General features: G+C 37.9%; 1 protein-coding gene across 1 annotated transcript; it reads right to left on the bottom strand.

Annotated features, from left to right (window-relative positions):
* Positions 1 to 430: 430 nt before the first annotated feature.
* On the bottom strand, positions 431 to 18,502 carry afg3l1 (AFG3-like AAA ATPase 1). The gene is made up of 16 exons (XM_065291313.2): positions 18,285 to 18,502; positions 17,938 to 18,028; positions 17,759 to 17,847; positions 17,285 to 17,434; positions 10,360 to 10,431; positions 10,051 to 10,175; positions 9,373 to 9,643; positions 9,154 to 9,291; positions 8,901 to 9,054; positions 5,822 to 5,929; positions 5,587 to 5,712; positions 5,360 to 5,470; positions 4,248 to 4,363; positions 2,094 to 2,294; positions 1,574 to 1,768; positions 431 to 1,128 (listed from the first exon to the last, which is right to left on the bottom strand). Exons 1-16 carry the CDS (start codon positions 18,384 to 18,386, stop codon positions 904 to 906), a joined length of 2,274 nt encoding a protein of 757 aa, XP_065147385.1. The 5' UTR covers positions 18,387 to 18,502; the 3' UTR covers positions 431 to 903.
* Positions 18,503 to 19,666: the final 1,164 nt, after the last annotated feature.

Genomic DNA, 19,666 nt, shown 5'->3' with positions numbered 1-19,666 from the left:
TGATGCCCTACTTTAGTCTGTGCCAATGTGGGAAATGCAATAAAACTAATGCTTTGAGGTGCTGAAAGAGTTTTGGGTTTCCTTTAGGAGAAAGACTTGCTGTAAATCATGTTAAAGTGATACATTTATAAATATTTATTACATGGCTCTCATGCTAGATTCTGATTGGCCAGTAACATAAAAGTAAATCTAAATATGTCTTTTAATAACATACACGGCATTATATTTACAAATAAGTTACCCAAATAGTGTGTTTGTGACTTTTTTTGTCTCGTCTTTAAAACCGAAACTAAACGGGCTTTCCTCGTAGAAGGTCTGCATTTGTTAAAATTAGCAAATAAAATCTTTCAAATCAATATTTAATGATCCTTACCTTACTTGTGAGGTAAATAGCTGTGTATAATGTACAGGGATAAAGTTCAGGGAAAACTGAGATGACCTCTTTCATTTAATTAAATAAGTACAAGTTCAAAACATTTTTTTAACCAGAACACACACATGAAAATTGTACAAATATACAGATTTTTCTTCCATTTCTATATAAAGAGGAAGATAAGAGCAGATAAAAAGATTAAATTTAGTCTATGATGCAATGGCATGAACCTTAGGATAAAAATAACTAAACATAATTGTAGATTCTTGATCTGTCCCCAAGTCTGAGTTAACATATAGACATCAGTGCTGGCCTGGGTATTGAAATCGTCATGGTGTATATCAACAAATTAAGGCATCTGAACTACAGAAGTCTTTCCCTGCTTTTGGTTAACACTGGATGTCCAAGGGAAATTCCAGGGAAAATCACAATCTTTGTATATGAGGCCAAGATAACTGATGCTCCTGTCTCACAGATTGACCACAGTAAGGCAAGTGTACCAGTCAGGTGGAAAGTATTTTGTGTTCAATTCAAGCAGCCTGTTTTTCCTGTGAGTCTGGTGTTTCCTCCTGTTTTTCTCTTCTGTCTTGGTTCCAGTCCTTCAAGCCTTCTGGAAGGCTTGTGTCTTCTTCAAAGCTGCCCGTGCCCTCTACAAATTCCTCATATGTGGACTTCTCCTCAAATGGCCTGGGCCCCAGCAACTCGACCATATCAGCTTTGTCTAGAACTTCTTTTTCTAGCAGACGCCGTCCAACCTAAACACAAAAAGAAGTGCATAATTACACCGATCACACATTCAACATAATCTTAAAATCACACCAGAGTTACTTTAAACTGTCATTTCAACATCACCTAAACTAAAAACTCTGCCTTTGATAGAACTGAGTAACTTGACTGTACATAGATGCACGTTTTTTTGACTCTTGCTTAAGAGGAAAGCATGTACATGAGAAACTGAACTGGACCAAGCACTGAACCCTGCGGCACATCATCAGTGCATATCTCTAATATGATCTTGAGGACTGTTGTAATTGCAACTAGTGATGATTATCTATTAACCGTTTAACAAGTCAACTCAAGTTAACTCAAAACAAAGTCATTAAAGCCAATATTTCAGCTTAATATGACCTAGGCATCAGTATTTTCAAACATTCAAGCAGGACTGCAGAGACGTGGTTGTTTAAAGCAAGATGTTCTCACCATGTCCACCTGCTCTCGTTTCTCAGTGATAAGCTCCAGAGTTCTGCTGAAGGCCTTGTCAACCAGCTCTCTGACCTCCTGATCAATAAGCTCTGCTGTGGCTTCACTGTAGGGCTTCTCCAGAACCATCTCACCTTGTCTGGGCAGATCAAATGAAACCTGCCCAACCTTCTCGCTCATGCCAAACTGCACAATCTGTAGAATTGGGGAGGTTAGGGAGGAAGATTTGAAATTGAATTATATCATTGCTGGTGTGGCACAGTGGTTAAGGATCGAGCTAGTAAATAAAAGGTTGCAGAGTTGAACCCACAAGTGTGGTGTATGTACCATCACCACTGTACACTTGAGAGGCACTTGAAATAATTCACCTAAAGAATGACAAATTGGTCATTTACTGACCATGTTGTTTTCATGATTTTCTTGCCTTTTGTGAAACACAAAAGAGGAACCTTTGAAGAATGCTGAAAAAAAACCTGTACCACCGAGTATGCGAGTAAGATTCCAGACAGAACCTCTGTACCTGAGCGTATGCTGACTGCGTGACCTTCTTAAGGTCATCATGCGCACCAGTGGTGATTCTGCTGAAAAACACCTTCTCGGCCACACGTCCACCCAGCATCATACACATCCTGTCGAACAGCTGCTCTCGTGTATACAAGTACTGCTCTTTCGGAAGGTATTGTGCATAGCCCAGACCTTTTCCTCTGGGAATTATTGAAACCTGGAATATGCAATCAGGGAATAACAGTCAATAATCACAATTTTGCACTGGCTTATGTTAATAAACAGGTTTTGGAGAAACTTCAAATCTATAACTTGAATAAAGTCTTTATTATTGGTGAGCTTTATAATTAATTTTTTTCATGTCGTCGCACGTTTTGGCAATAGTGTGTTTTTGAGCTGTAACACATACAAGATATCTTTTTGCAGTGTAATTGCTATTGGCCTTCTGCATTTCAACTTATTGTCACTTTATTTCAGTGCAGTAAAAATTTAAATATTTTGTGAAAAAACAGAGATTATAACAGAGAAATTAAATTCCTCATAATTGCCAATAAAAGCATTCAATATCAGATTAATATTTTTCAAATTATTTTGCATAAATCTGTGTACAAACCTCACTACTGATCAAAACTATCAAATCTTTACAGAAAAGATATGATTTTAACTCTTTAATTGCCAAGTTCATAAGTAATGTCACTGATTTTCAATATAAAAAGCTCTGTTTTTGCATAGGCCTACTAAAGGGTTAATGATGCCACATGGTTATCAACAGTAAAAATTAAACATTTTATCTCTTTGCAAAATGAAAAACCACCAACAATCAAGAATGCATGATAATAAGGTGTCATGGCTCTGCAATCAAAAAATGTGGTTATAATGGAAGTCAATGGGACAAAAACATCCAAGAACAATAAATGAGGAAGAAAAAAATAAAACCTGATGCTGCACAAAAACTAAAAATGCATAAAGCCAATGTTTTTACTCATCTTTGACATGCCCAAGACTGTGAAAAAGGTACATCGAGTTATCATTTAAGATACATTGTTACAATTCCCTTTCGAGGGAACTCGCCCTGTGTCACTGCGGTGACACTTTGGGGACGCCTCCAGGGATAAGTGCGTCTAAATGTGTATATCAAATTCAACCAATTGTGAGGCTTAACGACAAAGACAGGGTGACAGGTGAGCCAGGAAGTATATCGCTATCTGAAATATTGCCAAAGACGGCGTTACAGGGACGCAGGAAGTATGGCAAGGGAGACGCAGCGTCTCGTTCCCTTCTCAGGGAACAACAGTTACATACGTAACCCGAGACGTTTTCATGTGTCAAACACAACTATGCAAAAAACATTTTGATATGAATCAACATTTGCATACAGAAGATATAAGCATTTAAAGCGAACAGTTTAACATGTGGGCTTAAAAAGTCTAGAATTTTTATGATATTATCCTACACTACACAGGGAATAATATGGATTTTTTTCCCAGAAAACTTCTTGCATAAAATAGATTCAAGCACTTTGTATCTATGTATGTAAATTTTCAAAAACTTCCCAGGGCCTTGATTTTTTTTACCCCAGATTCACAAAGTTTCAAGGATTTCAGGGTCCCGTGGGAACCCTGAACATTTTTCTGATCAATTTTTACAGCTGTTTAATTTAGTGGATGTTTTCATCCACAAACAACACAAAAGGGTAGTAAATTTGCCCACAGTCTATTGTTGAGTTTTTGAAAAATGTCAAAGCATTTTCTTAAAATAGGTGTGTCAATATACGATTTGTTACCAAAGATCATTCAATGTGCTGAAACAGAGAAAGTTATGGACAAATTAAGACAAAAAAAAAAAAAACTAGTGGATGAAAACATCCCCAACACATAAGGGTTAAGTCCACACTGAAGTATGTGTCTCATGAATCACTGAACACTACAAGTGTCAAGCTAACTATTACATTTTCAAATGGATCAAACTATAATTTTGACTGGTAATTCACATGATTTATGATTATATAAAAGTGAAAAGCAAGATGACAGAGAGACTGAGCGTGTGTATAGCTACATTGAGTTTGACACAATACTGAATGCATACCATGAAATTCTGATTGATGTGAACATTACGCAAGTGCTAAATGCTTGTGTTGAGACCCTGAAGCGAATAAATGTCCGAAGATTACCTTGAGGAGTGGGTCAGCATGTTGGAGAAACCAGCCCACTACTGCATGTCCTGCCTCGTGATAGGCTACTGTCTTTTTCTCAGTGGGCTGTAAGACCTGCGTCTTCTTCTCCAGACCTAAAGGATGAATGCACCTATCATTTATCACTACAAATCCATTTTATATGGCTATTTTATAGATGCCTTGAGAGCTGCAAAAATGACATTGGTGCTATTTAGGAGAAATGCAATATGGTGCAAAATATAAATATATACTGAATATCAATAAATAAAAACCGGTGACAAGATTGATGGCAAGGTCTCATTTACTATGGTGGAATATTCTGCAAGAAATGTAGTCAAAAATATTTGACTGTCAAAAGATTTTAAAGCTGCAATCCGTAACTTTGGCTAGTTAAAAATAAAAAAATATGTATGGTAAAAAAACATTTCTTACATACCCTTATTCGCAACGGTAAACTGATAATAATGTTTTATAACGTGCTTGGACGGGTTGGATTTTTGCGAGAATAATAATTAGAAATTATGGATTTGTGTCGCCAATAACATACTGAAAAGTACTGTATTCAGAAAACCTCAAAGCGATTAAAATTTAACCTTATAGATAAGGGTTTTCATGTAACCAGGCACAGGAGAATGTCAATTTATTACGTCCTTACATTTGGGAAATCATCTGTTGTTAAAACAATAAAAGCTCAAACTGTAAAGAATCTTCAGTGTAAAAAATGGAACATGACAGAGCTTGTGCTAAAACAATATTTCAAATCTGCAGGGCTTTTTAACATCTGAAAGGATTAAATACTGGCATAGACTTTTTGCTATAAACAACATAATTAAATGTTGAAATATTTACGTTTTAATTTAGCCGTAACAACGCGGCAGATATGTCTCACTTATTCAGATGACATTTTTTTCCGATATATGACTTTTAAGTGTTATCTGCTCTGATGCAGTGATCACAACGCATGTCCTAAAATTTACTCTGCAAATAAATGCAATTTTATGTTTGAAACTGAGGCCAGTTTTATGTCTGAGAGAGGCCAGAGTTACAGATTTACAGCTTTAAAGAAACAACACAATTACTCTAAAAATGATCAATGTGTTCCTTTGTACCTCCAATGACTCTGTCAATGGCCTGCTCAAAGTGTTTAACATCGATATATTCATTCAGATGTCTGGCAGCAATAAGGGCAGCTTCATTACACACATTAGCAATATCAGCACCTGAGGCAGGAACATCAAAAAACAATGTTAGCCAAACAGCAAAATTATATCTACACTTTAAAATATTTAATTAACATAATTATCATGCAATTACACTCATCATCATCATTACTCACCAGTGAATCCAGGTGTGGCAGCTGCCATCTTCCTCGCGATAGCATTACTATCCAGACTGGGATCCAGTTTGAGAGGCCGAAGGTGCACTTTGAAGATGGACGCTCGACCCTTAATATCAGGTGGTCCTGAGGAATTCGGCAAACCCATAAAATGCTTTAACTTAAATGGAATCTATACAAATATCACATATAGTGAAACTTGTACTAAACTATACTGTGTAGAGGAAATTCATACCAATGTAAATCTGCCTGTCAAATCTTCCCGGACGCATCAATGCTGGATCCAGGACGTCTGGTCTGTTTGTACCAGCCAGAACTACAACGTTTGTGCTAGTATTAAAACCTGTAAAAGCAAAGTAAATAAGAAAAAGGTTTATAAATTGTACCATTATACTATAGTCAAATGAAAATAAAGACTGCAGTTGATTTAGATAAGTACTCAGTGACGTACCAAAATGAAAATTCTGAATGCATTTCAAAAAACTGAAAATGTCTTTAAAAATATATACAGTGAGGGAAATAAGTATTTGAACACCCTGCTTTTTTGAAAGTTCTATTTTTGAAATTGTCATCGTAGGTGCATGTCCACTGTGAGAGACATATTATAAAAAAAATCCAGAAATCACAATGAGTGCGTTTACATGCACAGTCTTACGCCGATTATGCTCAATAAACTGATAACGTGTGGGGTCATGTAAACGCGTGAAGCGGTTTTCTTTAATCGGGGAAAGCCCATAAACGGCGTAAGCAAAAACCGATCGGCACAGGTAGTTTTTTGCTCATTACGCCGATTTCGCGTGGCATGTAAACACCTTAACCGGCTTTCTCACGGTTTTGTCCATGTGCGCATGTCCCCGCGTATGAAAGATGAACGTCACGCGCGGAAGTAAGCGCAAAGTAACGTATAAAAGTCTCCGCTCGACTAAAGCAGTTGGCAGAGAAACTGTTAAAATAAAAGCTCATGTTACATTTACAGGTTCTGCAGACACGAGAAGAGATACAACAATATAGCTTAAGACAGATATGCCGTCGCTTTTTGATCGACTATTATGTACTATAGGCGGTGACGTCACTGCCTGCGAGAAAACTGATAATTCTCCAAGTCCCATGTACGCAGTTGACTGCATAGCCGGCTTATTGATTTGCATGTAAACGCATGAAAACAGTTTTCTATAATAAGCAGATTTTTTATAGTTATCCGCTTATTCTGTGCATGTAAACGCACTCATTGTATGATTTTTTAACTATTTATTTGTATGATACAGCTGCAAATAAGTATTTGAACACCTGTCTAGCAGCTAGAATTCTGACCCTTAAAGACCTGTTAGTCTGCCTTTAAAATGTCCACCTCCACTTCATTTATTATCCTAAATTAGATGCACCTTTTTGAGGTCATTAGCTGCATAAAGACACCTGTCCACCCCATACAATCAGTAAGAATCCAACTACTAACATGGCCAAGACCAAAGAGCTGTCCAAAGACACTAGATACAAAATTGTACACCTCCACAAGGCTGGAAAGGGCTACAGAGAAATTGCCAACCATCTTGGTGAAAAAAGGTTCACTGTTGGAGCAATCATTAGAAAATGAAAGAAGCTAAACATAACGGTCAATCTCCCTGGGACTGGGGCTCCATGCAAGATCTCACCTCGTGGGGTCTCAATCCCGATCCTAAGAAAGGTGAGAAATCAGCCCAGAACGTCACGGGAAGAGCTGGTCAATGACCTGAAAAGAGCTGGGACCACCGTTTTCAAGGTTACTGTTGGTAATACACAAAGACGTCATGGTTTGAAATCATGAATGGCACGGAGGGTTCCCCTGCTCAAACCAGCACATGTCCAGGCCCGTCTTAAGTTTGCCAATGACCATTTGGATGATCCAGATGAGTCATGGGAGAAAGTCATGTGGTCAGATGAGACCAAAATAGAACTTTTTGGTCATAATTCCACTAAACGTACTTGGAGGAAGAAAAATGATGAGTACCATCCCAAGAACACCATCCCTACTGTGAAGCATGCTGCCCATAAAGGCAAAAGACCTTAACTCACTAGAGTGTAGAACTGAGAAAAATGACTTTAAAGTTTAGACTTTTTAGTGACTTTAGTTGTCAGTTATTTTCTTCTTGATTTTATTTTCTCAACAACAACAACATTGACTCAAGATACTTATCCACAAGATAAAGGAGGTCTTGAATGTCCCAAAAATATCAATAACTAAGTTTCGACCAAAAACAAAGTTACTGCCTTTTGCCTCTGTAGGGCAGTATGGGGATGGTAGCATCATGCTTTGGGGGTGTTTTTTGGCACATGGGACAGGGCAACTGCACTGTATTAAGGAGAGGATGAGCGTGGCCATGTATTGCGAGATTTTGGGGAATCCACTCCTTCCCTCAGTTAGAGCATTGAAGATGGGTCGAGGCTGGGTCTTCCAACATGAAGCACACAGCCAGGATAACCAAGGAGTGGCTCTGTAAGAAGCATATCAAGGTTCTGGTGTGGCCTAGCCAGTCTCCAGACCTAAACCCAATAGAGAATCTTTGGAGGGAGTTCAAACTCCATGTTTCTCAGCGACAGGCCAGAAACCTGACTGATCTAGAGAAGATCTGTGTAGAGGAGTGGGCCAAAATCCCTCCTGCAGTGTGTGCAAACCTGGTGAAAAACTACAGGAATGTACTGTACCAAATTTTAACATTGACTTTCTCAGGTGTTCAAATAATTATTTGCAGCAGTATCATACAAATAAATAATAAAAAAAATCATACATTGTGTTTTCTGGATTTTTTTTTTAAGATTATGTCTCTCGATGACAATTTCAGCCCCTCCATGATTTCTAAGTGGGAGAACTTGCAAAATTGCAGGGTGTTCAAATACTTATTTTCCTCACTGTATATAATAAATAAATAAAAATATAATATAATTTATTCATTCAGACTATTTTGTATAAGTGTATTTATCTAACAAATCTAAGTGGGACAAACTACAAATCTATAAAATAATCACAATTTTTATTCAAGTATTTTATAAAGTAAAATTTTTGTCCGAAACATTTTGCCGCCCAAAATTTCAGTGTGTCCCTTGTACACAGAAATTGCATTTGTGACTTATTTTACTTTTGTAACGCAATACATTTTCCATAAATGACCATGTTAACTACTGAAAAGATTTACCAACAGTCAGCCAAAAACAATGGTTAGACAGCTATCTGACCTGAGTGACGTCAGCAGAAAAATACATTTTGAGATGGAAAAAGAAACATTATAAAACTTTATTTCACACAAGCACCTGCTCAGCCCTTATAACCTGTGATCTCTTACCGTCCATCTCGACCAGCAGCTGATTAAGGGTGTTTTCCTGTTCGCTCTGGCCACCGAAATTCCCCCCACCTCTTTTCCTCCCCACGGCATCAATCTCATCGATGAAGAGGATGCAGGGAGCGTTCTTTCTCGCCATAGAGAACATGTCTCTCACCTAACATCACATAAAATAACGTCTGATTCAAGTAATCTTCTGCGAGCTGAACTTATATATTTATTTATTTTTGGGAAAACTAAAACCGCATAGACTTACTCGGGCTGGTCCAACTCCAACAAACATCTCAAGAAACTCTGAACCGTTGACTGTAATAAAAGGAACATTGGCTTCTCCAGCAGTGGCTTTAGCAAGAAGTGTTTTTCCTGTGCCCGGCGGACCTGAAAGCACGGCACCCTAAAAATACACATCATATACAATAATGAAGTTTCTCATACAGGTCATCATAAATCTTCATAGCTCTTTGTAAGGTCATACCTTAGGAATCTTAGCACCCAGGTCCTGGTACTGTTGTGGGTTCTTGAGGAAATTTACGAACTCCATGATCTCCACCTTGGCCTCTTCACATCCAGCAACGTCCTTAAACTTCACCTCAATGTTGTCATTCATCATCTTGGCAGTGGACTCGCTCATGCTGAAAGGTCCGCCTTTTCCGCCGCCCATTCCTCCTCCCATTGGCCCACGCCGTAGAGTGAAAAGTAAGAAGCCAATCAACAGCAAGGTGGGAATGAAACTCATGAGAATGGACCTGGAGATAGTGTAGGGTGTAGAGTTAAATATGCTATTATTAGGCTTAAAGATGAGTTTAACTGATGCAATTATTGACTACAGATGGACTTTATGTGCCCTGCCTGAAGACATTTACTCTTTTACTTTCTTGTTGTGGATATCACTGTTGTTTCAGTTGTTACACATAGGTAAAAAAATACATAGGACACAGAGAATGTGCATTGAAAGAGAGGCAATACTTCTGAATTTCAAAAAATCTGAAGAACTAAGATATTGGGGTTAAAACAACATTAAGGCAAGTAAATAAAGAGAAAATTTAGATTTTTGGGTGAACTATCCCTTTAAATGTTTACAGATACTTGTAACAAAAATGAATCTCTGTGTCTTAATGTAAGCATCTAGCTGGTTTTGTGCAGACAGACTCACCCATCACTCTCCGAGGTATAAACCACAGATGCTCGATGGGACGGCTCCAGACCCAGCTCATAATGAGCAGCTTCCAGATTGCGCTCGAATGAGTCCACACTGCCAATGTTAAACCACACATAGCTCTAGAGGAAGACAAAATCATGTTTGTGCCATAACAGCAAAATGCATTCAGTAGTCTTTATTATACAGGAAAATGCATGGTTATTTAATAGCATAACACATCTGTGAAGCTGTTAAATATGATGGTGATACTTCATCTGTGAAGAAATCCAACATATAGATTTTTATAAAGATGATGTAACTTACTTCTGTGGTATCAGCCTCTGGTACCAGGATGACCCTGACAAACTGTTTGTTTACCACCTCTAAACGTTCGACCTGTGGAAATAAAATAAGTTTTGGTTGTTTCAATTAAATTCTCAACACATTCATGTTCTTCAACATGAAAAGATTTTGTAAATGTGAAATGGAATATATAAATGTTTCACAAATGTTCTATTGTCATCTTTCTATAATTAAACAATAAAGGTTTTGTTCACACAGCAAAAAGACAGAGCTGCAGAATTAGTGTCCAGTGTAAAATCAACGAAAACACTGGAAAAACGCATCTAAATGGGAAAAAGCTGTTGTGCGATAGACTGTACTAACAAATTTAATAAGAATTCAGAGCTATCATTTTACAGACTGCCAAAAAACACTGAAAGGAGAAGTAAATAGATTGTTAATAGGACGTTAATGTCAGCGTCCACTGACCACAGGTGGGTTGACAAGTTGCTAGGGTCACTATCAAGCAGAGATGGACATTACTTAAAGTATTTTACTTTCTGCTTAAAGTATTTTTTCAAATATTTGTATTTTATCAGTGTTTTTCTTTGGAAAACATACATTCAAAAGCATATTATCATAATTTTTACTCTATTACATTTCATAAATGCAAGTTTTTGTTTTACATTTATTATTTACATAAATTGCCATACACAATTTTAATGTAATTAGGTATTAAATACATTTTAATATGTGATATATACAGTATGATACTATGCTTACGAATGTAGTGAAATAAAAATTTTCCCAAGACAAACACCCTAATGCTTGGAAATGTAAATAATGTAGCTAAGTAGGGATGGGCAATATAAACGATATGCAATATAAACGATAGAAAATTGGAATACGATAGAGATTTTAAATCTATTGCACTATCGCGATAATGCGTGTTGATGACACAACATGGATGAAAGCGTGAGCGAAACAGAGGAACTCGTGAAAAAGACCAATGCAACATCTATTTTTTGGATTCAAGCCATAATGTATATGTATATGTATATGTTTCATATATATGCAGTATAGTCCCCACAAGCATTTAAAGTGTTTAGTGTTATAAAAATAATTAACTGTGTTTTTTAGCAGATAGATCTTGTCGGCTTTATCATTTTAAAAGTAGATCATCACCACACAAAAAAGTCTGGACACCCCTGCTGTAGAGTGTGTCAGGCAAAAGTTCCAGCTAAGAGAGATAATAAGACTAATCTGGCCATAACGGTTTACTTTTACTTACTTTTTAGCAGTTTGGCTTTTGTAAGGGTCTATATAACCTGTTCTGAAACGAGTCTATTGAAATTATTATATCGCAATACATATCGCTATCGCAAGAGGCTGCAATGTATAACGCAATATGGATTTTAGGCCATATCGCCCATCCCTATAGCTAAGTATTGTCCACCTCTGCTATTAAGTTCAACTAAATTCAATTTAAGCTGATAATAGTCAGTTTTACTGGCATTTCCGCAGCAACCACTATGAAAACCAGCAATTTTGTTGAATGTTTGCCACTCAACAGAGCGTGCTTCGGCATGGTCACATGGAAAAGTGACGTCAATGCATACCCTCTATTGTGACCAGTCATGCGCGGGTTGATCCAAAATGAGTTACGAGTCATCCAAAATTATTTTTATCATATTTGGGTCGCGGTCGGTCGGGTCATTTGAAATAAAAATGCTAATTAACTATTTTAAACAATTACTACTTTTATATATATTGTGCATAGCGTGCGTACAAACATAAGTATGCGTAGAAACAGTTTTACCCAAAGTGTGGAATTTATCAAATTGCACTTATACGTAGAAATGTGTGTAAATATATGCACACCTTGGAGCATGCTTACGCACAGAATCAAGTGGTAGAATAGCGATACAACACAGGATCATTCCCAGTGTGTAAAGAAATGCGTATTTATTATCCACAAGCAGGTGTTAAAAATTATTTGTGTCAATATAGTAACAGCAAGCCAGTGTTGAAGTTAATGATTTATTTGTGATTTGTCGTCAAGTTGGTGTCTACCCCTATAAATGAAAGCTCCAACAAATGCTTGACACAGTGCAATGGCTTATCTTGCGTTATTGGAAGACTTTGCAAATCATCCATTCCGCCGGGAGTGCTTTTTCAAAGATCGCGCAGATGGTGCTGCTGGTTATATGCGGCTGTCCAAGGTGGAAAGTTCTGTCACTAGTCCCTTTCACACATACAGTCTTTACTGGTCATTTACTGGTAAATTGCATCTAAAGGGCGATTTATAGTCGTGCGTAGGTCCTACGGCATAGCAGCGACGGCGTAGGTTCCGCGTCGGTTTTCATTTATACTTGTGCGTCGCCGTCGACGTGCAAAGACACGCGAAACCGCTGGTTGGCAGTAATCACGCGTGTAACCACAGTAGCAGCAGAAGTCGTCACAGAAGAAGAAGCTAAGCAACTTAACCCACAAACGAAGAAGAAATAGCAACTTTTTGTGTATAATTTGAGAAGACCAGCAATGATGGAAGTAAATAAACAGCGACTTATGTTTCAGTTTAAGTTTAATCACTCCTCAACTTGGCTCATCTTTGTTTTCACCATCTCAAACGGAAATACCTATGACGCAGTTTTTTTACCTGACGGGAGGGGTTCTGGTGGACCAATCACAGCGCTTACGGTCCGCGTAGAGCCGATGCGCTGTTAGAAATTGTGTGAGGTGCGCGTCAGGCTACGCAGAGCTACGCACAGGCTACGGATAGCCTACGCCGTAGCTACGCCGTAGGACCTACGCACGACTATAAATCGCCCTTAACAGGTCATGTGTGAATAGAACCTTTCCGGTAAATCAGTGCTCCCAATTTACCAGTAAAGCCCTTCTCACACAGAGATTCCGTAAAATACACGGGACAGGCATCCTGGATTTTTCCGGAATAGTTAAGAGTTTTTGTTCATTCACACTGCCAAGATTACACGGCATCTGATGGTCCCAGAAAGACACGTGACCTGTTGAAAGTCCCGCCCTCTCTTCTACGCAGCGTCTGAAGTTTGCAAAGTATTTATTATTCCTCTCTCCAGAAACAACTCGCGTGCATTTTTGTTTATGAAATTACTATAAAGGAGTGCGTGAACGCACAGTTCTATGCTGGTGAATGATCTCAGCTTCAGAATGGATATTTGACAAGCTCCCTGATCTCTGCTTTAATACAGTTTTCAGACATTTCTCATCGTGATTGTTTATATGCATTTAAAACCTGCATTTTGAGGAGCTGAACCATATATCTTGGTGGGATGACGCACGGGTATTTTCGTTTATTATAGCTCAAATGAGCACGTGACGCGATATTCTTTTATGCTGCTGAATGATCTTCGTTTCAATGCAGTAAATGACGAGCTAACTTACCTGATATCTGCTTCAGTCCAGTTTGCTGACATTTCTCATCGTGAATGTTGTTAATTCCTTATTTTAAAGAGTTGAACCAACTTCGTGTTGCCATGACACGCACGTTCTCACTACGGCACGTGCTTCATTGTTTATGCGTCTCATTTATCATTTCCTGATAACTGCTTCAATCAAGTTTGCAACATTTCTCGTGGTGAATGTTTATATGCCTGTTATCTCCCGTTGTAAGGAGCTGAACCATAACTTGTGTTGTACGACACACCCATTACGGCATTCTTGCGGCTTCTTGTTCACACAGAGGGTTATCCGGGTATCTGACTAGGTCCTCTTTCCGGCAACGATCCCAGAATATTAACGGGACGAGTTTTGTTCACACAGACGCTTGTCTGGCAATTTTACGGGTATTTTCTGGGACCAAAGGTCTGTGTGAATAGGGTTTAAGACAGGTTGTAAGATTACCAGTAATTTACCGGTAAGCGCTATGTGTGAACAAAAAATATAGGATTACCGGCATTTTGAACGGATGACATCAGACCGCGCTGACAGCTCGGGCCAATCAGAAAGTTTTTTTATACAGATGACAAGTTTACCCCAGCACTGTTTACGTTCGTTTCCACAGACATGCTGCTTAAAATTCGAGCAAACCTGAAGTTAACATCCACATTTATTCACCAAAGTTGTTTAAAACAGCTTACCATCTCTTTGCCATATTGCCGACGTCCTTAGCACACCATCTGTGAAGCCTTATGTCCAAACGCAGGTTCTGTTTGACGCCGCCTAACGCAATTTGTTTTGTCACGAGCAACTTCGCGACCGTTTGCCACAGATGTGAAAACAACAAAATACGGACCGTAAAGTCCGTATAAAGTCACAACCCGCCATTGTTTACAAATACAACACGGACGGAGCTCGCCGGCCGCGCGCCACAGGTAACTTCCGCTTTCTCTCCGAGTTTACCGGTATTTTGATACTGATGTGTGAATGATGTCTTACTGGTAAAAAGACGGAACGTCACTGCATGTGTGAACAGCACATTTTTGTATTTACTGGCAAATTCATTCTAGTAAATTTATGGTAATTTACCAGAACTACTGTGTGAAAGTGGCTACTGTCTGTCCTCCTTCAGTTGCACTGATTTTACGTTGGTGTGCTGTGAGGCGTTTTTTTGGCTGATAATTTAATGTCAAACCACTTTTTTTTCTGGAAGTGTTCTCTCCTCATATTCAACAGAATTAAACTCACTGGTAACATGTTCCCATGCAGATTTGTTTACTTTTGTTAGTCAATTCTTTTGAACTAAGTGAACCAAACAGTAACTTAATTTCTGTGTCTGTAAAGTTGCTCTTTTTCACTCTCTTTGCCATTATTGCGGTGAGGGAAAAAGCACAACTACGTAACTTATAAAGGGGGGTGTTGTCACCATATATGGTTCATTGGAGGCGTTTTGGAATGCAAATGACCATGAAGGTGCACGAGCATGGTGCTTAAGAACACATTGGATTTATCATCAATGATTACTTACTGATGTGCACACGAACCATGTGCGCGCATTTGATAAATCTTGATTTTGTTTACTCACGCACATACTAAATTTCATTCGTAGGTCAAAAAAATAGAACATTTTCTATGCAATGTTGATAAATGCATGGATTAAAGTGAAAAAAATTCTTCTGACTGAAATTTTTTTCAGGCCAAGTCATATTTCTTTAACCAAAACTTAATGTAGGCGAGACCATTAGCATTTTAAGGGTGTATTTTTTGCCATTAATTCCATTATAAAGTCGCCTGTGGCATATATAGGTGGCTGTAGTTTGCATGGCATTTAAGATGAAGGCGAAACAGCTAAATAACTCACTATATAAAAAGAAAACATGAATATCACCACCTTTAATGAATCTTTTATTAATTATTTATTAATTGTAAATGTATTTATTTTAGCATTTACTAATAATTTTTTTAATCAAAGTTGAAACTGTTATCATTAGTGAATGCACCATGAACTACCATCAATTACTGTAATGACATAAACAAGAATTAATAAATGCTTATATATTCTATATTTTTCATTGTTTTTTCAAGTTATATAATGCATTTACTAATGTGAACAAATACAACTTTTTCATATCATATTATTCAGTACACATAAACGAATAATCCAGGGTCTGTTCTGTTCACACAACAGCTTACAGTAACGTTATGTATGAATATAAACCCTGAACGTGTAACTCGAGTTAAACTAGTGTAGAATTCGCACAGGATGTCTGTAACCATAGTGACAGTTGTTAATTGATGACTGTACCTTTATCAACAAATTATTATGTTACAATAGAGGCAGCGCTGATGTGCTATTTTATGGGCAATGGTTCTGCTGTTTACTTTCTCCTAAGACCTAAATGGTTGTGTTTATATGAGGATACTTGCAAAGACGGGATTTTTGACGCATATTTGTATTTAAGCCCAATAAAGTGGCAAAAATACTCACAAGCTCAATGAGAAGCGAATGCGCGGCTTACGTGTTCAGCTCTGACACAGAAACAGCGAACGCATTTAACGTTAACACTGTTGTTTGTGTTTGTATGGCTTAATATCACTTGTTTATAAACTGCGGCGCTTAAATATATGTACAAATGTTACGTTTTTTGAGACCACACGCAAATGAAACTGCAAGAACCGACAGGTGGATGACATCAAAGTGCCGCGAGACCATTTCGGAAGCAGTCTCCTCTTATGATTCCTGAAAAAGCTCTCACAGGATGTGGATGTCATCTGCCTCTTGGTTCTTGTGGCGCCACATTAAGTTTACCCACAAGTTTAACAAACCCGTTGTATCAGCAACTGGCCTGATGAGCATAGCAGTCAAAAACGGGAAGCGGGTGATCACGTACGTGAGAAATCATTTACCCCCAAAATACAGGAGACCTAATCGCAAAGACACGTAAATTACCTGGCGGTTTGGTTTTCTTATCCCACGAACTGAAAGGCTTGCCAATCTTCATCATTTCGCTAACCCAAGTCAATCTCCATTGGTCTTTTACACCTTTATCAATCGCCAAAACATCGGAGCCTTTCTGCATTACAAGTTTGTCCATGCTAGCTGAAATAAAGTTTTACCTCAGCTTAACGTGATACAGCCAGAAAACCCGGAGTGGATCCGGTGCGTAGTGATTACAGAACGCTTACAGTGGAGAGAGGAACGTGATTTGGCTCCACTCCAGGCTTTGGTCACATCCAACTTTAAAAAAGGTGAATACACGTCGTCTTTATTAAAAGTGAATTTAATAATTTTGCAATTGACGGAAATCCGTCTAGCGACGGAAAACTTTAATCCATGTAAATGAGGCCCCTCGACTTCTGAAGACACACACAGTGAGATTTGTGTAGGCATGCACATATTTGCATGCTTATGAGATTTAAGAGCGAAGATAACTTAATTTTTAGTTTTGCATAATTTTCAATTTTGCATTATACAGTGGGCATATGACTGCCAACTGTCCCTTTTAAAACGTGATACATCTTCACATTAAATTACAGATGTTTTTCTCACCAGGCCTCTTCCCAGGTACCGATGGACAAAATCCTTCCATGTGATCTCTCTCCCTGGATCTCTGAGGTACAGGTAGAGCAGGACAGATGCGACACCTCCTGCTGTGATCAAAATATACCGAAAATCCTTATCGTCCCATGGCACATCTCCCTGAGTGACAGGACAAGAGCAATAAACACAATTAAATCACATCAGACAGATTTTAAAACATGCACTGATATTTTACTCACACACATACCATATTTCACAACATTTAAAAAACATCACCCCGTGAAATCTCATTACTGTTATCCAAACCAAAAAAATTTGTTGTGAGATTGTAATGATAAACATCCAGTCTGGATGTAACGGGTATTATTCATGACAAGCACAGTTAACTTTAATGCCTTTCTATGTCCTTTTAAGACAAAGTCTTGACAGGTTAAAAAGATACACCCAAAACCTAATGTGGAAGAGAAAGTGATCCGGGTTTACCTGCAGTAATCGACTCTTCCAGTCTTTTTTGCCTCCTTTCCTCCATTTCCCTCCACCGGGCCGATGCTCTTGTCCACTTGCTTTTCCATCTGACAGATCCAAAATCATTCAGACTGTGAGTGCTTGACTGCCATGTCAGTTTTAATATGAAAATGTCTACATGTTTGCAGATGTTTTACCTTTAGGTGGGTCAGTGGAATACAGTAAACGTGGGAATGAGTAGATATTCCCTATGGATGCAGATGGTTTAAAGTGTTTGAGGGCTAATAACTGAAAAGGAAAGAAGAGTGACATTCATCATATCAGCTTAGTCATCATGATACAGACTAAAGTAATTTAAAGATCACACATCATGTCAGAGAGCATACTGATCATACATGTGTTATTTGGCCACACACGTCGGATCAAATATTTCATTATAAACGCAAAAAACAACTCGATCAAATTATCCACATAGATCACAATTGAGTGAATGGCTGATGTAACATAAACACACATACACGCGCGCGTCCTCTCTCTCTCTCACCTGCTGATGGGCTGCAGCTCGTGTGTTGAATCGCATTAAAGCTCTCGATCCGGAGCGCAGAGAGACAGCAGCCGCGGAGAGAAGCCCCGCCATGAGAGCCATCCTCCAGCTACTTCACCTTAAAATCACTCTGATAAACCACTTTTCATTACACTAAATCCGAACATGAACCCCATGAGTTGAGTAACCGCTACACTCAGTGACATTTACACAAGCAGGACCCCACTGGCTGCCTCTGAATAACGCCTGATATAAAAGTTCAATTTATGTTGCTTACGATGAAATCAAAATGTATTAATGAGGATATATAAAGTGTGTATTACATTAAATGTGTTGTAAGATATATTTATCTTTAATAAAGTATGTTGACGAGCAAAACGATGATTTCATTTTGAACAGGCAGGAAAGGTGTGAATATGGAACCCTGCATGCGAAGAAATAAAGTGCCGCAGGGATGACGTATTTTTGTAGGCAAACACTATTTGCAGTAAAAAAGTTAGATTTTAGTAAATAAAATAAGTATATAGGTAAAGCTTTTATATGTTCACATTCAAGTTCGGCTTTCGAAAGCCTCGATGATTAACAGTCCAAAACTAGACAAGATTATTGTGTTGAAGATTACATATTATGTATGTTACATCAGACACATATAATGACACAATGGGGTGTCCGGAAATGAGGATGCAGACAATTAAGCTAGTAGGTTATGGCAAAGGGATGCATATAAAGTACTTAAGTCAACCATTAAAAAGAAGATAAATGAAAAATGACAAATAATTGCGACAAGGAAATATATGCATGAAATACAATTAGGTAGAGGAAGAAGAACATGGGGAAAGAGAAAGGAAGATTTTATTATAAGGCACATACAGGACTTAAACATCACAGTTAATAGGAAAGCATCCTACATGTTTGTGTGAAAGGTGTGGGGTTATGGAAAAAGTGGTAGTAAAAATAGTCTTAATTTGTTATCCCCTTAATAAATTTAAATATAACTCTCCCTCTTTTCATTTATATGTTATACATATTTATATAAAGCACTATATTTCGTATATATTAAATGTTGAATGCTCTGCCAATTTGGATGAAATTAAACCTGCTAAATAAATAGTTAATAAATGACTTACAAGAAGGTTTTATTAGACTTGTTCATTGCAGACATCAAGTTCTAAGTCAAACTAAAGAAATGTTATATTTTATTTGGTTTATATAATTTATGTATTTATAATATTTTAACGAATATACATTTATTTCTAATGGGGACAATAATTGTAGTTATTTTAAAGTGCTTGTTTTCTGCACCAGTAGTGATAGGGATTCATAACGGAAACCCAGAAGAACGGACAGAGTTTTGTTTTAGTTCAGATTGGTGCGCCTGTTTT

This window comes from Paramisgurnus dabryanus, chromosome 23 (genome assembly GCF_030506205.2).
Source record: "Paramisgurnus dabryanus chromosome 23, PD_genome_1.1, whole genome shotgun sequence".
NCBI lineage: Eukaryota > Metazoa > Chordata > Actinopteri > Cypriniformes > Cobitidae > Paramisgurnus > Paramisgurnus dabryanus.
This window is presented reverse-complemented; position numbering and strand designations above follow the sequence as displayed.

Excerpts from the sequence above, each read along its gene's own strand:
- afg3l1 (XM_065291313.2), bottom strand. The coding sequence starts at position 18,386 with ATGGCTCTCATGGCGGGGCTTCTCTCCGCGGCTGCTGTCTCTCTGCGC. Across the intron at positions 9,292-9,372 it reads TGGGTGCTAAGATTCCTAAG|GGTGCCGTGCTTTCAGGTCC; the intron begins GTATGACCTTAC and ends GTGTATTTTTAG. Across the intron at positions 9,055-9,153 it reads TTGGAGTTGGACCAGCCCGA|GTGAGAGACATGTTCTCTAT; the intron begins GTAAGTCTATGC and ends ATGTGATGTTAG.